General features: G+C 37.4%; 1 protein-coding gene across 1 annotated transcript; it reads left to right on the top strand.

Annotated features, from left to right (window-relative positions):
- The first annotated feature begins 291 nt into the window (after positions 1 to 291).
- ENAM (enamelin) lies at positions 292 to 15733 on the top strand. Its single transcript, XM_049789910.1, has 7 exons — positions 292 to 354; positions 487 to 531; positions 1388 to 1426; positions 3230 to 3484; positions 4653 to 4712; positions 8336 to 8386; positions 12914 to 15733. Exons 1-7 carry the CDS (start codon positions 301 to 303, stop codon positions 15731 to 15733), a joined length of 3324 nt encoding a protein of 1107 aa, XP_049645867.1. The 5' UTR covers positions 292 to 300.
- The last annotated feature ends 9581 nt before the right edge of the window (positions 15734 to 25314 follow it).

The following is a 25314-nucleotide window of genomic DNA, read 5'->3' on the forward strand; positions in this document are numbered from 1 at the left end:
TTATTACTGAACTTTTCTGCTGTGGAGTCCACACCCAGAAATACTCAGGACTTATTCCTGGCTCTGCACTCAGGGATCATTCCTGGTGGGACATTGGAACCATAGTGGTGCCAAGAACGCAATCCCATTTAACTACCTGCAAAGCAAGCACCCTGCACACTGTACTATTATTCCCATCCCATGACCTTCATAATAAGCAGAAGGATTCATTGCCTGAGTAAATCCAGCTTTCCCTGAGCACAATTATTCCACAATACACAAGTAAGATATGGTTTTGTATTCCAGGTACCAAGTGATAACATGAAGATGCTCCTAATCTTTCTAGGTCTGCTTGGTAATTCTATTGCTATGCCAGTGAGTATTTTTTTTTTTAGTTTTCTAAGGATTTTTCTTTTTTTCCCTAGTGTTAAATGTTGCTTGGGAGAAATTATTGGGTTTATTTCAACTGATGTTCTGAATTAATTATCGATATTTTCTCATTTTCAGATGCAAATGCCCCCAATGCGGGGATTTAGCAGTAAAAGTGAAGAGGTATGTATGATTGTTCTGTGGAGATCTTTTCTGTATGGAATTCTTTCAAAAGAGTTCATTTTAGGGGCCAGAGCAGTGGCGCAAGCAGTAAGTGTCTGCCTTGCACGCTAGCCTAAGACGGACCTTGGTTCAATCCCCTGGCATCCCATATGGTCCCCCAAACCAGGAGCAAATTTTGAACACAAAACCAGGAATAATCCCTGAGCGTAACCGGGTGTGGCCAAAACAAACAAACCAAAAAAAAAAAAAAAGAGTTCATTTTAAAACATGATATTAAAAAACTTTCTGTGATAAAAATTATGAAAAACATAGAAGATTGGGCATTTGAAAGTTTCAGAAGAATGGGCATTTGAAAGTTTCAAATTCCCGAGTCATTCTCCTTAAGTACTCTTTCCAAAGAACATGTGAATTTTTTGTTCAAGTACAGTTAGTTTTGAGCTTTTCTCTTTTTTGCAATCTAAAGCTAGCAAAGCTAACCATTTTACCCAAATATTGTTGGGTAGTAAATACTTGAATATATCAAATTTTTGCATGGCTCATATCCAGGTTCATTAACCAAATTCAAACCCAGGAAAAAGAAATGATCTTTTCAAAATATTGTAACATTCTCAAATTCTGAACTCTGAAAGAGAATTTTATTCCGTGTTTTTTATATTGTTCCTTCTCAAAATAAGTTTGACTTATAATCTGATGATTATTTTAAACTCATGCATAATAGTAAGTGATATTATAACCTCTGTAACAAATTATCAAAAATTGAAACTGGGGATTGATAAATAAAATATTTTCACTTGATGACTAATGGATTTCTTTTCTTTTTTCTTTTTTTTTTACTAATGGATTTCTTTGGTCACAGATGATGAGGTTCAATCAATACTTTATGAACTCCCCGCATGTAAGTTCTTTAATTATTTCTACTGATTTTGCATTGGTACACAGGTAAATACCGTATAACATTTGCCTTAGTTAAGATACCAGGAGGTATATCTTTAATGCAACATAATCAGAAAATTCTCAAGTGGATAAATTATTTTACTTTACATGCATTTTCTACTTAGTCATTACAAATGTTCTTTCATAAAAACAAAAATTATTCATTAATGACTCAGGTTTTTGTATCTAAAAGAAATGTTTTGTGGGAGGAAAATCATACAAGATAAGCCTACAAAGAATTACCATTCAAAAAAATGTGTAGCAAATAGATGGGAGTGTTCAATTTTATTTGGACTATATTGAAAGATAATAACAAATTATGGAATAAATTATATAACATTTAAATAAATTTAGTTTATACTTACTGCCATATACTAATTCCTCAAACTAATGACTCAAGCATTGCTCGCAACTCCTGTCATAATTTTTTAATGAAGTTGTATGATATACAATATTGTACTCTTGACTTTTGTAATGTCTCTTGACTTTTCTAAAGTGATCACAAGAACCACTGTAGGCTGAAGAATAAAGGACTTTCCCAATTTTCTCTTTTTTTTTTACTGTGGGGGTGGTCGCTCAGGCAATACTCAGAAGTCCTGGTGTTCATTTCAGGTGTTCTCAGTTAACTATGCCAGAATTCAGTGCCTATATGGTACTCTGGCTTCATGATCATAGATCCACACCCACCTATAGACTGAGCCCTCCAGGGCTATACCAGGAAATACTCAGAAAGGCATGCAGTACCAGAGATACAATATGGAATCTTGTGAATGCCAAACAGGATCTCTGGTTCTCTAAGCTGTATCCATGCTCCTCATCAATTTTTCTCTTGATTCTTTTCTTTTAAGTAACACTTCATTTAAAAAGCAACGCATCTAAAATTATCATCATTTTCAATTTCTCTTCTTCAATTTTAGATTGGTCCAGCTTTCTCTAGCACTCAGTGTTTTATTTATGATTTGCAGTTTTCACCAACTTAATTTTCATAAAATCATTCATAATACAATATTTGAAATTTTATCAATCATCAATAGACATTTCTAACAATATACACATTTACCCAGTAGACAAAAAAAAATGACTGGTTGGTGAATATTGGCACTAGAATATGGTATTTAACGAGAAAAGAAATATGTCAATGAGAGCTAATGCTGTAATAAATTCTGATAAAAATATAAAAATTTATAAGAATTATTTTTATAAAAATAAGTCAGAAGCCGGAGAGATAGCATGGAGGTAGGGCATTTGCCATGCATGCAGAAGGATGGTAGTTCAAATCCCAGTATCCCATATGGTTCCCCAAGCCTGCCAGGAGCAATTTCTGAGTGTAGAGCCAGGAATAACCCCTGAGCGCTGCCGGGTGTGACTCAAAAACCAAAAAAAAAAAAAAAAAATCAGACATTTGTATTTGCACACCAAAATTTTTATTATCTCTCATTTTTAAAAACTTCATTTGTTTGTGTTTGTTTTTTTCTTCTCCTTTTTTAATTGATCTATAACAAGTCAAACTCATTTTTATTTTGATATCAACTTCTCTGTAACCTCACCTGTCCAACTCTTACCTGAGTTGGGCTTCAGAGTTAGAAAAGCAACCACCAATTTCATACTGTTTAGACAAAATTTGAAGAAAATGTTAACTAATGCTCTTGAAGCTTCCACTATTGACTCAAATACTTTAACTGAATTTTAGAGACTAACACTAGAGGACAAAAAGAGTCAAAATATGAGCCCTGTGTGATTTGACTGGTGTTTGCTCCTCTTTCAGATGGCACATCTGGGTCCCATGTATGGAAATGGTATGCCTCTCTTTCCACAGTATCAAATGCCCATGTGGCCTCAATCCCCACCTAATATGGGGCTCCCACCAAAAACCTCAACTCCTCCAACACCCAAGACTGATCAAACTCAAGAGACCCCTAAACCCACCCAGTCTCCACCCAAAAAAACACCACCAAAGCAGCCTGCACAGCAGTCACCAACTACCCCTACTCAGCCCCAAGAGGAAGTGCCACCCCATCAGGTGAGGCTTTCGAGGAAAAACACCACAGTCACAAATGGTCTGAGGGATTTGGAGAGCAAAGCCACCCCCAAATACACACTTCCTCCAATGCCTATGAAGGTAGGTACTGTTAGGTATGAAATAGAATCTTTATTTGGACATATCTTCCAAGGTGATGCTTCACCACCTATTCAAAGCTGCCTAACGAGTCTTTTAGTCTTTTTTGGACTAAAGATTATTCAAATGCTTGAAGAAGTTCTTTATAAAATATGACAATAAAATAAAATGCAGTGGCAATGTATAGTAATATAGCAATATGAACCCCAAGAGAATCGGTAAGAAGCCGAGATTCGGCTCTATCCCCAGCTCTTACAAGACTCGTGATCTTGAGCAAGTCATTGCTTTCTCGATTAGTTCCTCTGAGTAAATGAAATGGTGTATTCAAGCCTTGATCCATCTAGGATATGATTGCATAAACCATTGTCGTAGAAGGTATCCCTACTTCATTACATTAAAATGGCATAGGTTGGGGCCAGATCAATAGCACAGCAGGAAGGGCATTTGCCTTGCATGTGGCCAACCAGGGTTGGATCCCCAGCCTGCCAGGATGATTTCTGAGCACAGAGCCAGGAGTAACCCCTGAATGATGCTTGGTATGACCCAAAAACAGGTATAAATAAATAAGTAAATAAAAATTGAACATTTTGGCACCTATTATAGAAAACAGATGGCATAGCTTAATGTTCTAACTTTAAGCTAATTATGTAAATATTTTCTCAAAATTTCTTCTACTGTGGTACTTCTAAACATATTTACAAATATAGAAAATACAAAATTGAATTAAAAGAAACTCATAAATTTAACCTCTGCTTCAATCTTTTTCCAGCTATAAGGTATAGAGCAATGACTTTTTTCTCTGTACCTCAAGTCTTTAAGGAAATGAGAACACATGGTTTCTATGGTTGTTTGAAAATTGAATCAATTTACCAATCTAAAATGCTCAGCACAGTAGCTAGAAAATAAGTGTTCAATAAAACTAATTGTTACTTATAACATCTCTTCCCTAAAAAAAAAAAAAGTCAGTTTATTTCAATGTAGACTCCTAAATTTCATTTAATTTCATTTGACAGGCATATTTTCATTTCCCCTTCTCATTTTCATATCATTCTAATTAGTTCTTTCTCTCTAGGCATACCCACCATTTGGGAATGGGTTATATCCCTTTCAACCTCCCTGGCCAGTTCCACATGTAAGTTTGTTTTCTTTATCTTTAAAGTAAAAATAATATTAGTGTGTTATATTTCAAATAATTATGAGTTCAAATAGTCTAAGCATATGCCATATATTATTGCATAGAAAAAATAAAACAGGGGCCGGGAAGGTGGTGCTAGAGATAAGGTGTCTGCCTTGCAAGCGCTAGCATAGGACGGACCGAGGTTCGATCCCCCGGCGTCCCATATGGTCCCCCTAAGCCAGGGGCGATTTCTGAGTGCATAGCCAGGGGTAACCCCTGAGCATCAAATGGGTGTGGCCCAAAAACCAAAAGGAAAAAAAAAAAAAGAAAAAAGAAAACAAACCCATCATATCAGTAATAACGAAAGGAAAATTAATTTTTATTATTTGCAGTATTAGATATAGAACAAGCAGTTCAGACATGTGAGGCATGAAAACAATTTTATAGGAAGATTTTTCTCAAATGTGACACAAGCATAGCCAAAATTATCAATTACTAATAAGTTAATTAATGGATTAACTTTAAGAATGTTGCTACTTCATTGTTCTTCCCTACTTCCCTAAGAAACTAGAAAACAGGGGACCTTGGGCTGGAGCAAAAGCACAGTAGGTAGGGCATTTGCCTTGCATGCAGCCAAGCCAGATTCAATTCCAGCACCCCATATGGTCTCTTGAGCCAGCCAGGAGTGATTTCTGAGCACAGAGCCAGAAGTAGCCCCTGAGCGCCACTGGGTATAGCCCAAAGTCAAAAAAAAAGAAAGAAAAAAATTAGAAAACAGAGAAATTATCTTCACAATGTCGTGAAAAACTTGAAGCTTAAAATATATATATCTTGGGGCCGGCGAGGTGGCGCTAGAGGTAAGGTGTCTGCCTTGCAAGCGCTAGCCAAGGAAAGGACCATGGTTCGATCCCCTGGCGTCCCATATGGTCCCCCCAAGCCAAGGGCAATTTCTGAGCGTGTAGCCAGGAGTAACCCCTGAGCATCTAACGGGTGTGGCCCGAAAAACCAAAAAAAAAAAATAAAAAGAAAATAAAAAAAAAATATATATATATATATATATATATTTCTTGGGCCCGGAGAGATAGCACAGTGGTGTTTGCCTTGCAAGCAGCCGATCCAGGACCTACGGTGGTTGATTCGAATCCCGGTGTCCCATATGGTCCCCCGTGCCAGCCAGGAGCTATTTCTGAGCAGACAGCCAGAAGTAAGCCCTGAGCACCACCAGGTGTGGCCCAAAAAAAAAAAAAAAATATATATATATATATATATTTCTTTTTGTTATTGCTTTCTGTTTGCATAACCACCATGTTGTACTCAAAAATTACTCCTACCTCTGTGATCAGGGATCATTCCTTACAGTGCTTCAGGCATCATTTGTGGTTCTGGGGATTGAAATCAGGTTAGCAGGCAAGAGCCTTAACTATTATTCTATCTCTCTGGCCACTGAAATTTAAAATTAATAAAAAGAAAACATAGGAGGCTGAGGGTGAAGTTCAACAGTGAAATACATGTTTTGCATGTGTAAGGAAAACTTCATTACATTAAAATAAAAAGACTGGCAAAAAAATTTTAAAAATGCATCAGAAGCACTAAAAATGTTTTATAACAAACATTCTGAACTAAAGAAATATTAAAAGTAATTGTTAACATCTAACAGCAAGAAATACTTTATTTATCATTCACCTCTGGCATTGGTTCTTCTCATTTATAATTTTACAATAATTCCCTTTTAAGGAGGGGTGTGTGATCTTCAGTATGCTTAAGGTCCAGGACATTCATGAAAAATCTTGGTCCAGACCATTGGATCTGGCAATTTTAGTGGCCAGATCAAGAATTTAATGCCTGGCCGGAGCTGTGGCGTGGAGCAGTAAGGCGTCTACCTTGCCAGCGCTAGCCTAAGACAGACCTCGGTTCTATCCCCTAGTATCTCATATGGCCCCCCAAGTCAGGAGCGATTTCTGAGCACATAGCCAAAAGTAACCCCTGAGCATTACCGGCTGTGACCCAGGGAGAAAAAAAAAAAAGAATTCAATGCCCTGTGGGCCTTGTGCATGCCTCAATGGACTCTAACTCTTTGAGAACTCTTCTTAATTCTCCCCAAAAGATTTCCTATCTATCAATAAGGACCAACTCATTTCAAGGAGTTAGAATTTCTTACATTTTGGTCCCTCCAAGGAGTGACTCTTTTTGCTGGTCAGAGTGAACTAAGGAAAAACTAAGCAGATCCAGGTAAAGGTTTGAAAAGCATCAGAGCCCAATTCTCCTGTTAAAGCAGCTAATCCTCTTCTACGAAGGGCATTTTCTGCTGAATTTTCTTTTCTGAACCTTTTGAACTCAACCTCCATTTAATAATGAAAATAAACTTTGATCGACTGAAAATATCATAGCCATCATCCTGGAATGATTATTTGTTTATCATTCTAAATGTGAATAGACATAGTAAAAATCATATTATCTAATCTCCATCATTAGATGTTCTAAAGTAGATGTCTAAATCATAATAGCATTCATCTCTCCTTCAGAGATAATGGTAGAGAGAATGATGAGTCAGGTAGTGCTAAAAGATACAGCCATGCTATTTTAATAATCTAAACTCCAACTAAAGTCTTTTTACTTACTAGTATTTACTGATAAATTATCATTAGTATTAGGAACTGAGTAAGTTGATGATTCAGAAGCTAATATTCTAAGACAAAATCACTGGTTTGAAATGCTTACAAATGACACCATAAGAAGTGGTTTTCTCACCGAGGGGAGAATAAATGATCATGCAAGGAGTCTATAGTTAATCCCATGACAGCACACTTCAGGGGGGAAGAAACCCTGTATCTCCTAGGCCAAGGAAATTCCCTCTATAATATCCCCAATAGTTACAGTGCCTATGCAGGGGGGGGGGGAAAGAAAAAAAAAGCACAAAACAATCATTTTTTTCACATATTTATTTATCGATTAATCGATTTTTTGACGTCTTTATATTAGTGTTGAGATTGAAGTTGATGTCTCCAATATTATTTTATTTTATTTTATTTTATCTTATCTTTCTCTTTCATTTTTCAACTCTGGCATGAGTTGATTTCAGAACCGAGACTGTTGTGTGGTGCTTGTCTTTATTGCTATGGTGCTCACTAGATATTTAATTTGATTTTTTTTTCTGTAAAGTGGTGGTGTTTCAATTGCCTTTTTCACATCCTCTATCAAACTGAGGTTGAAATCCTCTGGAAGGACTCCACCTATTTTCAGCATATTTGACTTTTTTTTTTCTTATTTTGTACCCCAATCTATTGCTTTTCTTTCCTTCAAACAAAGCCACATCACTTGATTTATCTAGCTCTGCTTCTTAAATAGAGGGGGAGACAAGGGAGGGTACCAGAACCCAACAGATATATGATCACTAATAGTGAGCTGGACAAAGAGGGGACCACCTACTCTAGCAGTCCGGGGGGTGATGGTGGGGTATATGGGTTGCAAAAGGGGAACTGGGATGTGGGGAGGACAAATTTGGTGATGGGTATTCCCCTGATTCAATGTTGATATGTACCTAAAATACTACTGTGAAAGATATGTAAGCCATTATGATCAAAATAAAAATTTAAAAAAAAAAGTAGTGATTTCTGTTCATCGTGTTTTTTACCTTTCAGAGGATGCCACCAGGCTATGGGCGTCCACCAACAAGCAATGAAGATGGAGGGGTAAGTAGAAGTAATGAGTAATGCTACTTCCTCAAGAAGGCCTTATAATCCATTGATTCCTGCTTTTTTCATTCTTATTTATAATCAATCCAAACCTAAACACCCATGAGTTAAGAATGGCTAAAACATCCATGAGTTAAGGAAAAGTGAGATAAATCAAACCAGCAATTTAAAATGAAATAAATCATTTATTCTATACATAACTTAAAATTTCTTTTCATTCCTTTCCTAGCAACCCAGAAGTTTAAATCTGACAAGCTTTCTTCCAGGTTATTATTGTATGCAAAAGAGTGATAGAGCAACAATTAGCCTTAAAAAAATGTAATAATTTCCTGTATTATGCAACCAAAGTAAAGCTTAAAGAAGATAAGTTTTTATTCAAATTTACTCACTGAATTAATGGATAAACAGAACCAATATTTTCTGATGCCCTAACTATGGCTTTTCAAGTTACTATATCACACAAATAAAGATCACAGAGTGTTAAAAGGAGATTGGTTAGGCAGATGGATGGCTCAAAGATCTGAAATGCATGATTTGCAGGCAGGAACCCTAGGCTTTGTTTCATAGCACTGCACAATTCCCTAAGCATCACAGACATGAAACTTCTTTTTTTTTTTTTTTTTTTTTTTTTGGTTTTCGGGCCACATCCAGTGACACACAGGAATTACTCCTGGCTATTTGCTCAGAAATCTCTCCGAGCTTGGGGAACCATATGGGACTCTGGGGGATGGAACTGTGTTCTATCCTAGGCTAGTGTGGGCAAGGCAGACTCCTTATCTCTTGTGCCACCACTCCAGCCCCAGACATTAAACTTCTTAGCACACAAGCAAGCAGTACCCCCCACCCAAGCACTGTAAGGTGTATTCACCCCATCCAAAAAAAAGTCATTTTAGTGACTGCAATGCTGGGCTTTAGTTCCTCTTACTCCCTAAATATGTAATAGGTTCTAGTATAATGCAAAATCCTGATTATTCGAGGGATCAGGGCTAGGAAGGGAGTTAAAATAATGCCATTGAAAATTACTATGAAAAGGACCTTACAGGAGTTAAGTTGCTTGTCTTGCAAGTGGCTGACTATTTCACTGTCATCACATATGACCCCCCAAGTAGTAGTAATCCCTGAGCATTTTCAGATGTGACTGCAAAATCAAAAACAACAACAAGGCAACAAATTTTTTAAAGAAAACACTATGGAGGAATGAGTAAAGATCCTTTTTTAAAATCCCAAAATAAGTTATCCCAAAAATTTTAAATAATTCAAAAAATTGTATTCAACACAGAAACTAGTATTTCAAATTTTCATAAATATAAGATGAGAAAATGAAAGAAAATGACCCAGCAGTTTGTATAGACACTAAGAAGATTATATTCTGGGATAAGGATATGGTTCAGCAAAAGAGCTCTTGCCTTATATGTGAGGCCTTGGAGTTTATTTTCAGCACCAAAAATAAATAAATAAACATAGTAATCTGTATTTCACCCCTTGGAGACACTGTCCAGTGTGTTGAATCATCTTGAAAGTACCTCCTCCTCTGTCTCACTATCTCTATGCACAGATAAGAATAGAAAATATGGGGCCGGGCGGTGGCGCTGGAGGTAAGGTGCCTGCCTTACCTGCGCTAGCCTAGGACGGACCGCGGTTCGATCCCCCGGCATCCCATATGGTCCCCCAAGCCAGGAGCAACTTCTGAGCGCATAGCCAGGAGTAACCCCTGAGCGTCACCGGGTGTGGCCCAAAAACCAAAAAAAAAAAAAAAAAAAGAATAGAAAATATTAAATTAGGCCAGAGCAGTGGTGCAAGAGGTAGGGCATTTGCCTTGTATGTGCTAACCTAAGACAAACCATGGTTCGATCCTCTGGCATCCTAGACAGTACCCCAAGCCAGGAGCGATTTCTGAGTACATAGCCAGGAGTAACCCCTGAGCATCATTGGATATGCCCCCCCACACCAAAAAAAAAAAAAAAACCAAAAAGCAAAACAAACAAAAAAATTAAATTAGATGACTTGAATAACACAAATATCTAGCAAGTATACAAACTGAATTCATGGTAATTGAATCATTTGTATAGTTATTAAGCTTGTCCACAGTGCTAAGGAGTATGTAGGGCAGAAGAATGTTTTTACTCAAAAACTTCATGTGAGAGAATCAAGTGGGAAAATTTCAGGAAAATAGGTCATTCAAATGCAGTAGAATAATTGTTAAGGCAGACATCTCTAGTGCTGTCAATGCATACTGGAGGAGAGTCAAATTCTTCCCAGGACAGGCCAGAGAAGAAAGAATGCAAGCTAAATCCTGAAGGTTGAGTCCTTTGACAAAAAGGATAAAAGTGTAGATAAGAAGATTCAGTATGAAAAAATCCTGCTGAAAGCACTGGAGACACTAGTCAAAATAACTAGTTGTTCAAAATTGTATTTAATTTTTTCAATTATAATTAAAAATTATATAACATGAAATTTACACTCTAAACAAAAAATTTTATTTGACGTAATCCTGTTATTTATAATACTGTTCAGGATAGAGTTTCAAGCATATAATGTTTCACCATATTTTCCATTAGTGTCTGCTTTCCTCCACTCTGATCTCAAAATCCCCTCCAAACCACCTTTTCTAATCCTCAATATATTCAGTTCTTTAAGCGAGTTCATAGGTTTTTGTTGTCTTTTACAATTTGTTATTCCCATATTATGTTTCTTTAGTAACCAGAACAGTGTTACTGACTAGAAGTATAAGATTGTGGATATAACAGATCTCTAGAACTTATTTGCCTTGCTAGACTAAAATTTTATCCTTTTGATTAGTAAATTCCTAATTTCTACTCTCTCCAACTCCTAAAAATCACTATTTTACTCTTTGATTATATGAATTAGACTCTCAGATACTTCATATAAATGGATGAGTGTAATATTTGTCTTTCTGTTTGATTTATTTCACATAGCATAATATACTCGGGATTCATCCCAGCTTAGTTTACTATAAAGTTTCCTTCTGTATTCTAGACCAAACGCCATTCCATTATAAGCATATGTCCTATCTTCTGTGTCCTTTCATCTGCTAATGAGGTTTTGGGTTGTTTCCATGTCAAGTCCATTGTATGAAGTAGTTGGGATTTGCAGTTGCATAACATAAAGTGGAGGCAGAAAAACAGAATGAGGGCAAGTATTTTGGCTTTGCATGCTGCCAACCCAATTCAATCCTAAGCATGACCAGGAGTGATCCTTAATCATAGAGCTAGAAATAAGCCCTAAGCACTGCCAAGTGTGTCCCCCTACCCAAAAATATAAAATAAAATGTAAAAGAAAGAAAATGAAGATGAATATGATAGGGAAAAGATTTTAGAAAATATTTATTATTACTATAACAATTTTTGGCATTTTATAATTACTGTATATTTATCTCTACCTGTGTCAGATCATTTGACCCTCCTAGTAACTTATAAAGAAGATATTATTCATTATCTCCAGTTTTAAATAAATGAACTGAATTTAGTTCAAAGTCATACTAATAATTCTAATAGAACAGAAACTTCAACTATTATCTGTCTAGAAACCTCCTCATTAACAGCAGCATTTACTGTTTTATAAGTTACAATGTAGAGTCTAGAGTTTATCTTTTAAGGAAGGGTACCTTGAAATAATATTTAAAGAAAGTGAGAGAATTTTTCCACATATCCCCCTTCCTTTATTACTGTGATGGCAATGAGAAAGCAAAATTAGAAAAGGTTACCTGCAAAAAAGTTATTCAGAATAACCTATAAAAAGCAATCGCAAAAGCTGAGAATACTATGGAAAAAGAAAGAATAGAATGTAAATTTATATTTCATAGGTCTTGGTTGTTAATTGTCTTGAGAAAATAAGGACAAGAAATTAGGGAGACCAGGTTGAGAATAATGTCTGTTGTTTAGATAAATAATACTGGAAAAGAAAGTTCAAGGAATGATAAGGTCTATTCAATGAAAGGTAATCAAAATCTTCAATGACATAGTATTGTTGTCTAAGCCTAAAATACATTCTCTACCTCAAGAATTGTGACTTTGAAAGTCATTAAGGGACCAGAGAGATAGCACAGAGGTAAGACTTTTGCCTTGCATGCAGAAGGTCAGTGGTTTGAATCCTGGCATCCCATATGGTCCCCTGAGCCTGCCAGGAGCGATTTCTCAAGATGGTCATTTACAATAAAAACAGAAAATAAGGAATATGTAGGATGGGAGCCTTAAGAAGTAAACATTTTAAAGCTCAGATTTAGAGTCCAAATCTAGGAAAAGGAAACTCTTTAAATCTAAGTTTATAATCATCACAAAATTAGAGTATCAAAGAGAGAGAGAGAGAGAGAGAGAGAGAGAGAGAGGAGAGAGAGAGAAACCACAGGGAATAAGGACCTGAAAACTAAGGAGAAATCAAATTTCAAGAAAGCATAGCCAAGAAACATAAAAGAAGCATGTGCTATTCATAATTCCCTATAATATATTTAAGACCCCAATTGAAACCAGAGTAAACTGTAATTGTTAATTTTATTCTTTCCCACAGAATCCTTACTTTGGATATTTTGGATTTCATGGATTTGGGGGCCGTCCTCCTTATTATTCAGAAGAAATGTTTGAACAAGATTTTGAAAAACCCAAAGAAAAAGATCCTCCTAAAGAAGAGAGCCCAGCCGCTGAGCCCACCTCTAATTCAACTGCTCCTGAGACTAATTCTACCCTATCAAATGCACCCAGTCCCAGAGGTAATCCAGGTGGAAATGACACCAGCACAACTGGCACCGCTGCTAGTAACCCTCAAAATGGAGTCATCCCATCCCCTACAGTTAATGTTTCAAACCCAGGAGTGTCAAGAAATCAAATCCCATTGGGACCGCGCCACAATTTTTATGAAAATTATCCAAACCCTAATGTCAGAAGTTTTCCAGCAGGAAGACAATGGCGTCCCACTGGTACTGTCACCTGGCAAAGACAAAATTTGCCTTTTTACAGAAATCAACTATTTCAAAGAGGTCCACAGTGGAATTCCTTTGCTCTTGAAAACAAACAAGCTATTCATCCTGGAATTCCATTTTATCGCAAAGCTTATGCTTCCACTGCAAAAGGCAATTCTCCCAATCAAGCAGGAAATCCAGCAAATTTCAAAAGAAAGGCTCAAAATCCAAATAAGCAACCTTTGGGAGACAATGTGGCTCAAAACGTTCCTCTGGGTGCTAAAAATGATATCACTGGCCGCAACGAAAAAAGTCAGAATCCAAAAGTGAAGCCAGTAGGCCAAAAAGAAAAAACAGTAACCCCTACAAGGGACCCAACTAGCCCCTGGAAAAACTCTCAAAATTTTGGAGTCAATAAATCAAACTATAAGCTCCCTAACCCTCAGCCTGAGGGTAACAAACTAATCCCAAATTTTAATTCTGTTGATCAACATGAAAACACTCATTACCTAAGAGGAGATTCCAGAAGAGCTCCAAATTCTGATGTACAAACCCAAAGTCAAAATTTGCCCAAAGGAATTGTTTTAGACCCAAAAAGAATTCCATATAAACCAGAAACTAATGCCCCAGAAATAAAGCACAATGCATATCAGCCTGTATACCCTGCAGAAATCCCTTCCTTGGCAAGAGAACATTTTCCTGCTGGAAGAAATAGCTGGAACCCCCAAGAAATCTCTCCATCTTTTAAGGAAGACCCTGAGAGGCAGGAAGAACATATACCTCGTCCTTCCCTTGGCTCTAGAGGAAGTATTTACTACCCTGACTATAATCCCTATGATCCCAGGGAAAATTCACCATACCTAAGAGGCAATACATGGGATGAAAGGTATGAATCTTCTAATACTATGAATCAACCTGAAAGTCCACTGTTCCCCATGAATACCCCAAACCCAAAAGAGACATCCCCTTATAATGAAGAAGGCCCAGCTGATCCAAATGGAGAAGAATCTTTCACAGGACAGAGTAGATGGGGCATGGAAGAGTCAAGGTTTAAGGGGAGCCCAACAATTAGGCAGTATGAAGGTGAACAGTTTACCTCAAATCAGCCAAAGGAATACCTTCCATATACTTTAGATAAGCCATTGAAACCCAGTGAAGATTTTCCTTATGGTGAATTTTATCCCTGGAATCCAGAGGAGAATTTTCCTTCATACAATACAGTTCCCTCTGTTCCACCTGTGGAAAACAGGGGATATTATCCTAATAATGCTATTGGACAAGAAGAAAGCAGTCTATTTCCTTCTTGGAGCTCCTGGGGGGACCACAGAACTCAAGCCCAAGTTGAGAAAGAAAGAGGACCATATTTTAACAGAAATTTCTGGGATCAATCAACAAGTTTACACAAAGGTTCCCCTATTCCACCACACCCAAAAGAGAATCAGCCCCATTCCAGTAACTCCCCAGCTGGACTTCAGAAAAATCCAACATGGCATGAAGGTGAGACTGTAAATTATGACATGCAAATGACTAGGCTAAATGCACCAGAGAGAGAACAGCCATCTTTCCCAACTTTAATTGCTCAAAGTCACCCAGCAGGTCAAAATGAAGCACATTCATTTCATCTACACCACAGAGGTCCTTGTTGTGTGATGGACTCCATGGGGCAAATGGACAATCCACTTGCTCTTCAAGACAATACTCCTTCCTTTGATGCTGCACCAGATGAGAATCAAGATACTAGCCTTCTGTATACAGAAGATAATCATACTAAACATCCAAGACATACTATTTCCCCCACAAGCATCCTACCGAACCAAAGAAATAGCTCAGAGAAAACACTTCCTGAAGAAATTGAAAACCCAAGTCATTTTAGAGATGATGTATCTACTCTCAAGAGAAATACACCATGTTCCCTAAAACATCCAAAAGCCAATTCCCTTCCATTAGAGAATACACCTTGTGACAAAAATGACCATGGAAACGGGAATAATGTTTTGGAAGAAATATTCGAAGACAACCAGTTCATTGAAAGAAATGTTGGCCTTACTCCTGAACGGCTTGTTATCAACACAGTAGATGAAGGTCCGAAACCAGAAGGAATCCAAAGTGAAGTGTCAGGAAAGGACGGTGAAAGGCAGAAACAAAGACTGTCTAGTATCCTACAGGTTCCATGCTTTGGCTCCGTATTAGCAAAGTATCACTCCTCCAGCACTGGAAGTCCGTCTAGTAGTGGAAGGCAAGGCCCATTTGATGAGAATCCCATTATGCCTACTGAAATTCCTAATTCATTGGATGGCTTAGCCTCTGAGGCACAGTTTCAGAATAGCAATGTAGATCCACTCAACACAGGTGAACATTCTCCATTTGAATCCCTTCAAATAGTCACCAACCCACAGGATCAAGTACAAGACTGCTTACTATTTCAGGCATAGGGAAAAATCTCAACCTAGCTCTGTTAGGAAAGGAAAAATGACAAGTTTCCAGCTTCCCCTCCAGCCACTCAGACTCAAGACTTATATTACCTTCTTGCTGATCCTTGAGATTTTTCCCTATTTCAGCAATAGGAGTTACTACCCTAGTGTTGATGATGAGCTGGACCTCAGGGCTCCTATTTTGCATATACCTTTTAAAAGGCAAGAAGGTGAAAACCACCACTGTTGAGCATATTAGTCACTTGTCTAGACTAATTTCTCTCCGCTTGCTGGTTCTGGCTTTTTCTCTCAAAGATACATGCTTGCAAAATTGCCTGGTCTTGCAAGACAGAAAAGCAAACAAACTTTCCATTTTATTTATGGAGCTCTGTACATCAGTATAATTCTGATACACTTTACTATTATTTTCTTGTGTGAGCTTTTGTCAGTTTTATTTTTCCTGTTAATATTCTTGTATTGTTTCTCTTTTTTTTTTATTGCCTCTTTTTTTTTTCTTTTGGTTTTTGGGCCACACCCGGTGATGCTCAGGGGTTACTCCTGGCTATGCACTCAGAAATCGCCCCTGGCTTGGAGGACCATATGGGATGCCTGGAGATGAAACTATGGTCCATCCTGGGTCAGCTGCATGCAAAGCAAATGCCCTACAGCTGTGCCATCGCTCAGGAGTCCACTGCCTCTTTCTTGACCTCTTTTCCTTTTTGGAGAAGAAGGTTGGAACACCCTAATGGTACTCAGGTGCTACTTCCATCTTGGTTTTCAGAGATCACTCTCTGGGGACCATGTGATACTGGAGTTAAAACCCAGCCTTCCACATGTAAAACATGCACATTAGCCTTGAGCTATCTCCCCAACAATATTATTTCCTTTTTTATCTTCTTTCTAACACTTTCAGCTATCTTCATTTAACTTTCTTTTTTCTTCCCTTCTTTTTATGTCTTATTTCTGTCTTCATTACATACATAATTATGTAGTATTCATTACCATCTCTAATTTGCCTTTATATTACCCTCTCCATTGTTTTATCTCCATCTTTATAATTTTTGTTTGTTTTGTTTTGGGGCCACACCCGGTGGTGCTCAGGGTTTACTCCTATCTTTGCATTCAGAAGTTCTCCTGGCAGGCTCAGGGAACCATATGGGATTCCGGGGATCAAACCCGGTTCAGTCACATGCAAAGTAAATGCCCTACCCGCTGGGCTATCTCTCTGGCCTCCCATTTTTATGATTCTTATATATCACTTTCAATCAGTCATTTTTATGCTCTGACTCTTTTCTTGCCTACAATTTCTTTTCCCTGCCTGAACCATTTGTATATCTTAAGACTGCATGTCTCAGGGGAAGAGAGATAGCACAGGGGTTAAGCCTAGCAGAGGCCAAGCCTAGTTTGATCTCCATAACCAAAATTAATTACTGTAGCCCTGGAGGCTTTGGAGCACCAACTGATGTGTCATGGAAGCCCCTGAGCATGCCAGGGTGTCCCTGGTAATCCCTAAACACACACACAAATACACAACACACACATGCACGCACACACAAATAAATTTTAAAAAATACATGTTTCTCTCCCTTTTTTATCTACTCTCCAAATTGCATTCTAACTTATTTAACTCAGTCCAATTATCACTATACAAAACATGTTATAAATATTAGATGCTGATACAAACCTGTGCTTTTCTATGCCTTTGACAAATAGATAGCTCAGCCAGAAGAATGTATTCAGGAAGAAGTAGAGGGAAGACTGCCTAGTTTTCCTAAGTTCATAACTTGGGGATAATGTTTGGGGGGCTTGGAGGAGAGAACCAAATCCATGGAACTGAGAGTCCTTGTAAAAACTAGGATTGAACTGGGTAAGAGATGGATGTAACTCAAGAAGTTGGCACTCTTGCCTTTTCTGTGTGAGACTCTGGGTTTGATATTCAGCTCTGCATAAAATAGACAGCAACAAAACAGTAGGACTATTTATAGAACCTCACTGCCCCCTGATAAAAACAGAATATGGAAAGTACCTGAATTGCCTAGCCAAACAAGGGAGATAATTAATATTTAGTTTTCTCTCTCTAAAGGATTCTATCAATACATGCTACAACCATAAAAGACTGACTCTTCATGTCCTGGTAGATTTATAGAAACAACATACCTTCATATCTTGATTGTGTAAATTATTTTGTAAAGTAGATGTTTCTATTTTGCTTTGCTTAAATACACCTGTGCATTTCGTTTTATTTATATTAGTGATTATTTTGTCCTATTTGTATATTGTTTCTTAGAGAGGAAGAATGCTCAGAATAATCTAGAAAGTTATCTTCGAACACTAATAAGCTTTTTAGGAAGAAATTTCCTGATATAGATAAGAAAACCTCAGAAATTAGGAAAATATGATATTGAAAACAAGAACAGTTATCTTATGTTTTTAAGTCTTTCAAGGTTCCTGGCACATTCTCTTGTACATAGTAGATTGTTAATAAATATTTATCAACAGACTGATGTTTAAAAGGCTTTTAAAATGTTTAATGTTTAACATTCCATACTGGGATTTGTTCACATCACAAACTAAGATGTGTAATGCCTTTCTTTTACTTTATGTCAGAACTTACCCTTAGCTCTTCCCACTCTAGGGAAGCCAAGTGTTCTTCTTTGAATGCATAACTCTCTCACACACACATACACACACCTAATATTTCTCAAAATAAAACCATTTATTTAAAAAAATAAACTTTCAGATCTCTGTTGAAAATACTGCAGTACTTTCCCTGCAGAAATCCGGAATACTAAATGAGTCAACACACTACCAGCTGCGTCTTTATAAACTTGGCAGCATTTGCATCATCGACTCTCAGGCTAAGGACTCAGAAGTAGATAAACTAGGTCAGCATTTCTCAGTTTGGGGTCATATTGTCAAGATATTCCAAGGGGCTAAAAGTGCAAATTGTGTACAATAGGCAGAAAACTAGGGAACAAATTGGTAGGCTGGACACACACACACACACACACACACACACACACACACACACACACACACACACAGCATGTGTTCAGAAGGCTACCATGGTCAATAAAAGGTCGAGAAACTAATCAAGGCCTACCTACCACTAGTAGTTTAAATCCCCACAACTTTTCTATATTTAAATCTCAATTTAAAAATTCATTCATAAATTCTCTATAAAACACTTTACTACCTTTAGGATTTTTTTTTCTTTAGAGAGGGAGTTGCCAGGTATCTAATACAGGGCCACACACCTGTGAAGCGTGTACTTCCACCAAGTTACATTAGACTTCTAAAAATGTTTCTTAGAATTATCAGACTCATGATGCTCGAGAGATAGTCTAGCATGTAAGGTGTTTACCTTGCATACAGCTGACTTGGGTTCAGTCCCAGCACCATATATAGTCCCCTGAGTCCCACAAGAATTATTCCTGCACAAAGCCAGGATCATGTCTTGAACAATGCTAACTGTGGCCCCCCAAAAAGAAATAAGCAAGTAATCAGACCCAGAAAAGGACACATGGCTTAATAAGCTTGGTTGGCAACCAGAATTAAAATCTCTATGCTATTTCAGACACTGAAGTGAGAGGACAATTCTTCCATTTGGGCTTCCCACAAAACGCCCCAGTCCTGCCACACATCCTGACAACCTGGTTCCCATTGCCAGGCATGTGCCAAATTGATCCTGGTCCCCTGGGCTGAGGTCCTGAGATAGGGGGAATAAAGATTATGCTCACCAAAATAAACCCACATTGCTCTATTTTCCCCAATAGTTCTTTTAATTTGCAAATAAGACTTTAATTATAGAATGTCATTCAGTACAAGATTTTATCCCAGTATATAGCTCTTATCTTCGTTTTGGCAGATAGGTTGATACATCTACATTTATGAAGCACTTGGGCTAAATCACCATAAAAGATCACTGTCACATAAGCAGTAAGAGGCACAGTGAAACAGAAATACCTCTTGAATTTAAGAAGAAAAAATTTATCTTAAAGGAGGATATGTCCCTATAGAAAAATAAATCTTTATTTCATCCAAACAGTAATTCTTCCACCAACCTGGATGTAAGACCAGAGTTCCTTGCAGAAATAAAATTATTCTGTGCTAGATTATTTAAAAGTTTTCAATATCTGCTGTTAAAGTAAAGGTTTCACAGTGATGATGGGACTCTGAGAGTAATTCCTTTTGTCTCTGGAAACCCTTCCAACAACCCTTGACTGAGTTCCTAAATCAGTATGCAATTACCTACCAATTTTCAAATATACGAGGATGAAATGGATGTATAAGATTTATCCTGCATTGATGAAGTGTATGGGGAGGGAGAAAATAATACATGAGAATGACAAGCACAGATGATAACCCAATAGGCTAATACACAACTGACCCATAAGATTTCCTGTCTCTCAACCTTGCATAGTTAGGCATTGACTGAGTTGGATAGAGGTAATTTTGCACTTGTTCATTTTAAGTAAGAAGCATGTAGAATAATTGGTTTGGGTTGTCTTTAAAAAACAATCTTGTAGCCATTCTCATTAATATTTTTCCTCTGGATCTTTGGTCCCCCAAACACATCATTTCAGTCATCATAGAAAATGCATGAAAATGGGGCCAGAAAGATAACAGACCAGTAGAGTATTTGCCTTGTACACAGCCCATCCAGAACGGACAGTGGTTCAAATCCCAGAATCCCATATGGTCCCCCAAGCCTGCCAGTAGCAATTTCTGAGCACAGAGATAGGAGTAAGCCCTGAGCCACTGGGTGTGACCCAAAAACAAACAAACAAACAAAAAAGCATGAAAATCATAGAAAATACATAACCTCTGAGTTATCTTTATTAACTACTTTAACATATCTAGGCCAGTTTGGTTTTTCCCCTCATTCACCCGACTCTCTTTCAACCATGACCTGAAGAAGATTCATCTTGTACTCAGGAAACCAAACTTCATTTCTAAAAACTAAAAGAGGAACTAGAAAGGTTGGAATTAAAATCAATAGCTCTGTCCCTCCTTCAAAAAATCTCAAAGGTTTCACTGTGACTCACCCCTAATACTCAATAAAAGTCCAGAGGAAAACTGCACTCGAGAGATATCTAGATGGTCACCATTCCACAATAGAATATATAGCATTTGAACTTGGGGGATTTTTTTTTGTTTTGTTCTGTTTTGTTTTCATTGAAGCACCATGATTTACAATATTGCTGATGACAGTGTTTTAAGAGTATACAGTGTTAGAACACAATACCATTAGGTCCTTGCACTGAGCTTCAAGGTAGGCTCACCAAGAACCACCCATGGCCTCCTAAGCACCCCTCAGGAAGCCCCCCCAAAACAACAATAATAGACTTAAATAAAAGATTTAAATTGGGACCAGAGCGATAGCACAGTGGTAAGATTTAAATTTAAAATAAGAGATAAAAGCAATATATTTCTAACTATAAGACAATTTGGAAACTTTTGAAAACTTTTTTTGAATGATAAAAATCAACATAGAATCCCAGAATGCTATGTTTCTATTTTGGCTTAATTGGGAGGGTGTGGAGAGTCTTAATTATTTTATGAAATAGGCTTATTTCTCTCATCACAGTTTATAAACAATTTTCATAAAACTAAAACACTTTTTCATTGTAAAGTATTCTTAAATATACAGATATCATCTCCTTAATGATGAACTTGAAGTTTCTTATATATTTTCATGGTCATAAATAAAATTATGATAAAAATTTCACCTCTTTGCCTTTATTTCTTTATATTTCATTAGAAATGCAATTACTGGGCCCGGAGAGATAGCACAGCGGTGTTTGCCTTGTAAGCAGCCTATCCAGGGCCAAAGGTGGGTGGTTCGAATCCCAGTGTCCCATATGGTCCCCCATGCCTGCCAGGAGCTATTTCTGAGCAGACAGCCAGGAGTAACCCCTAAGCACCGCCAGGTGTGGCCCAAAAACAAAAACAAAACAAAAATGCAATTACCATCAGATCTAAATACCCAGACCAAAGTTAACAACAATAGAATCAAGAGATCCAAAGTATAACAAGCTATACACAAAATGGACCTGTTAAATTAGCAGTCCAGGCGGCTAAGGGTGGAGGTATAGGATGCATTCTGGGAATTCTGGTAGAGGGAGGTCAACACTGGTGGTGGAAATGGCCCTAACTCACTGTCACTATGTGCCTAAAGTATAGCTGTTAAATACTTATAATTCACATTGGTTTCTATTAAAAAATTTAAAAAAGAAAAAAATGCAATTACCATGGGAATTCTCTGAAAACACTTCAGACAAGGTACACATGGATAAAAGTATTAGCTTTTAATCTTACCAGTCCTGAATTATAAATTTATATGTGGATTAATTACACATATACAAATTATAAAGTCTCTAAATGATGACTTCATCTTTTTGCAGCTCCATTCTATCATTTGGAGGATAAAAATAGGCAGTTATAAGGATTAAATAAAACAATGTTAAAATTCATGCAGGTTTATTTCACAATTTAACCACTGGGTGGAGGTAGAAGCTCGTTGTTTTAAACCAGTGGATTTCACCCAAGTCCTAAGAAGCACCTGGGAAATGTTTTAGATATTCAATTTCTCCAGCTGTACGCCAAAACTATTTAACTAGCATCGCTGACATGGGGGTCACAAGTTATTTACAAGTTCTCCAGGTAAATACCAACCACACTTAAGTTTAAGAATACCAATATTTACATTTCTCTGATTTGTTGTCCAGGCAGAAAGAAAACCCAAAAGACACTGAACACATAAAAACAATTGCAATTTTAGAAGATAACTGAATACTACAACTAAATAACATTGGCATATTACATAATTTATCTTTATTTATTTTTTTAAGAACAGGTCGTTGTGTTTACGCACACTTCCCCCCACCCCTTGTTTTTTGGGTCTCACCCGGAAGCGCTCAGAGGTTACTCCTGGCTCTATGCTCAGAAATCGCTCCTGGCCGGCCCTGGGGACCATGGGATGCTGGGATTCGAACCACAGTCCTTCTGCATGCAAGTCAAACGTCCTACCTCCATGCTATCTCTCCGGCCCCTTACACACTTGTGTGTAATGAACTGTTCGATGTCTTTTAGTCACTAACTAAAAATTAATTGTATTACAACTCGGGCCATGTATTTGGCTGCCTTGCCACTCCTAAGCCAAGTTCTGGAAAGTTCTTGCACTTTTACGGTCATGTTTCTCCCGCACAAAGGGTTAGGGATTCTGAGGTTGCCTGGTTCAGAAAGTATATACAACTTAATTTATTGTTGAAAAGTATGGTTACAGTTCATTTTAAATATCAAGTTATATAAATAGTGCTAAAGTGAAAACTGATTTCTTGTCTTGGGTCTAATGGTTTCTTAGGGTCTCTAGCATAGAGAAACATTTTCTTTATTGCTCATTAACATATTATTTCCTGACTGGTGCTGAGGGTGGTCACTTGGCTAATTGGTACTAGTTTAAAAAAAAAAAACTATAGATGGGCTGTATACATAATGCAATGGAAAGGTACTTGCCTTGCACATAGCCAACCCAAGTTTGATCCCCAGCTTCCCATATGGTTCCACACACCCACCAGGAGTAATTTCTGAGTACAGAGCCAGGAGTAACCGTTGAGCACTGCCAAATGTGGCCCAAAAACCTAAAAATCTATACACAGGTGAATAATCTCACCAGTAGTACATGCTTGTGCCTAACTTGTAAAATACTCACGATGTTGGTTATTCATTTTGGATAGTAACTGAATCATTTATTATAAGCAGCCAACAAAATGTATAATCAAATTTCATTTTATGTACCTTAAACTATATGGAGATTATGTCAATTATTTCTCAATTAATCTGAACTCGGAGGGATCTCTCATAAATTCTTGTAATATTTTGGAATCTATTTGTTTGCATTTATGAGATTCTCACATTTGATTACAATTACTTATACACAAGTCTTTTTTTGTTTGTTTTCTTTGTTTTTGTTTTGTTTTGGGGGGTCACACCTGGCAGCTGGCTCTATGCTCAGAAATCACTACTGGCAGGCTCAGGGGACCATATGGGATGCCGGGATTCAAACCACCATCCTTCTGCATGCAAAGCAAATGTCTTACCTCCGTGCTATCTCTCTGTCCCCATATACACAAGTCTTTTGTCTTCAGCTAAGGTTTACTCCATTCATTCATTTAGCAAGTTTTTTTTTTTTACTGAGTAGTTATATGTTCCAGGCACTGTTTATGGTGAGCTGTCAGCATTTAATTTCCTAACAATTTTCCAATAATTCAAGCAACTAAGTCAGTTTAAGTTCAGTCAGTTTAAGTTAGTTTAAGTTCTCATTTTATCACTGGGAAAAATGTAAATATCTGATCTTGTGAATCATACAGGTAGGAAGCAGCCCACAAACAAAATAAAAAAGTAAATCATAAGGTCTGCTAGAGAATAAGTGCACAGGAAATAAATAACCCAAGATGAGGCATGAAGATATCATTTTTTAAAATATGTTCAGGATGATGACAAGGGAGTTAGCTTAAAGTTAGTTAGTTAGTTAGTTAGTTAGTTAGTTAGTTAGTTAGTTAGTTAGTTAGTTAAAGCACATACCTATGAATATGAGGCCATCCTGACACCACATGCCCCCTGATCAGCACTCAATGTGACTATAGTGATCTCCAAGCACCACTGGACCTGAGCATTGTGTAATCTGAATCAACATATACCTATGAAATTCATCGGCAAGTATCAAGCCACGCAGAGCACAGAAACACAGAAGCATCAGGCTCATACCTTCTGGCCAAGCTGAGCTAGGAATAGCTCCTCATCGGTAGTTCTGCTCTTATTAAGAAAAATGACCAGGGCCCGGAGAGATAGCACAGCGGGGTTTGCCTTGCAAGCAGCCGATCCAGGACCAAAGGTGGTTGGTTCGAATCCCGGTGTCCCATTTGGTCCCCCGTGCCTGCCAGGAGCTATTTCTGAGCAGACAGCCAGGAGTAACCTCTGAGCACTGCTGGTGTGACCCAAAAAAAAAAAAAAAAAAAATGACCAGTGGAGAGAAAAAGACTACTAAGCAGAGAGCTGGGAAAGGAGTGCCAACAAAGATCTACCTTGAGGACACTTATTACAATTAATTACCTAAAACTCCAGTATGGTTCCTTGCGTGTTGCAAACACTCAACAAATGTTTCCTGATTAAATAAAATTTAATTTTATTGAACTTTTCCTAATTAAATAAAATTCAAAGACTCAGCTGAGAACTCAAGGAGATTATTAGTCAAGAGTACTGCATCTTCAGAACATTATGTTTCTAGATAAGTATTAGAATTTTCTAGTCTGACTACTAAAAAAGTCTAAATAATCAGATGAATGCAGTGTAGGCTATTAAAAATGGTAATCAATCCAAAAAAAATGACAATCAGTGGATAGGTTGTTTGCCTTATACATGGCTGACCCAAGTTCAATTCCAAGTATCCCTTATGATTCCCCAAGTCAGCCAGAAGTAATTCCTGAGTGTAGAGCCAGGAATAACCCCTGAACAATAATGATTGTGACCAAAAATCCAAAAGTTGATTTATCAAAATGACAATAATAAAAACAGAAAACATAACAATGTCTCTTCACCAA

The sequence above is a fragment of the Suncus etruscus genome, chromosome 16, assembly GCF_024139225.1.
Source record: "Suncus etruscus isolate mSunEtr1 chromosome 16, mSunEtr1.pri.cur, whole genome shotgun sequence".
In the NCBI taxonomy this organism is placed as follows: Eukaryota; Metazoa; Chordata; class Mammalia; order Eulipotyphla; family Soricidae; genus Suncus; species Suncus etruscus.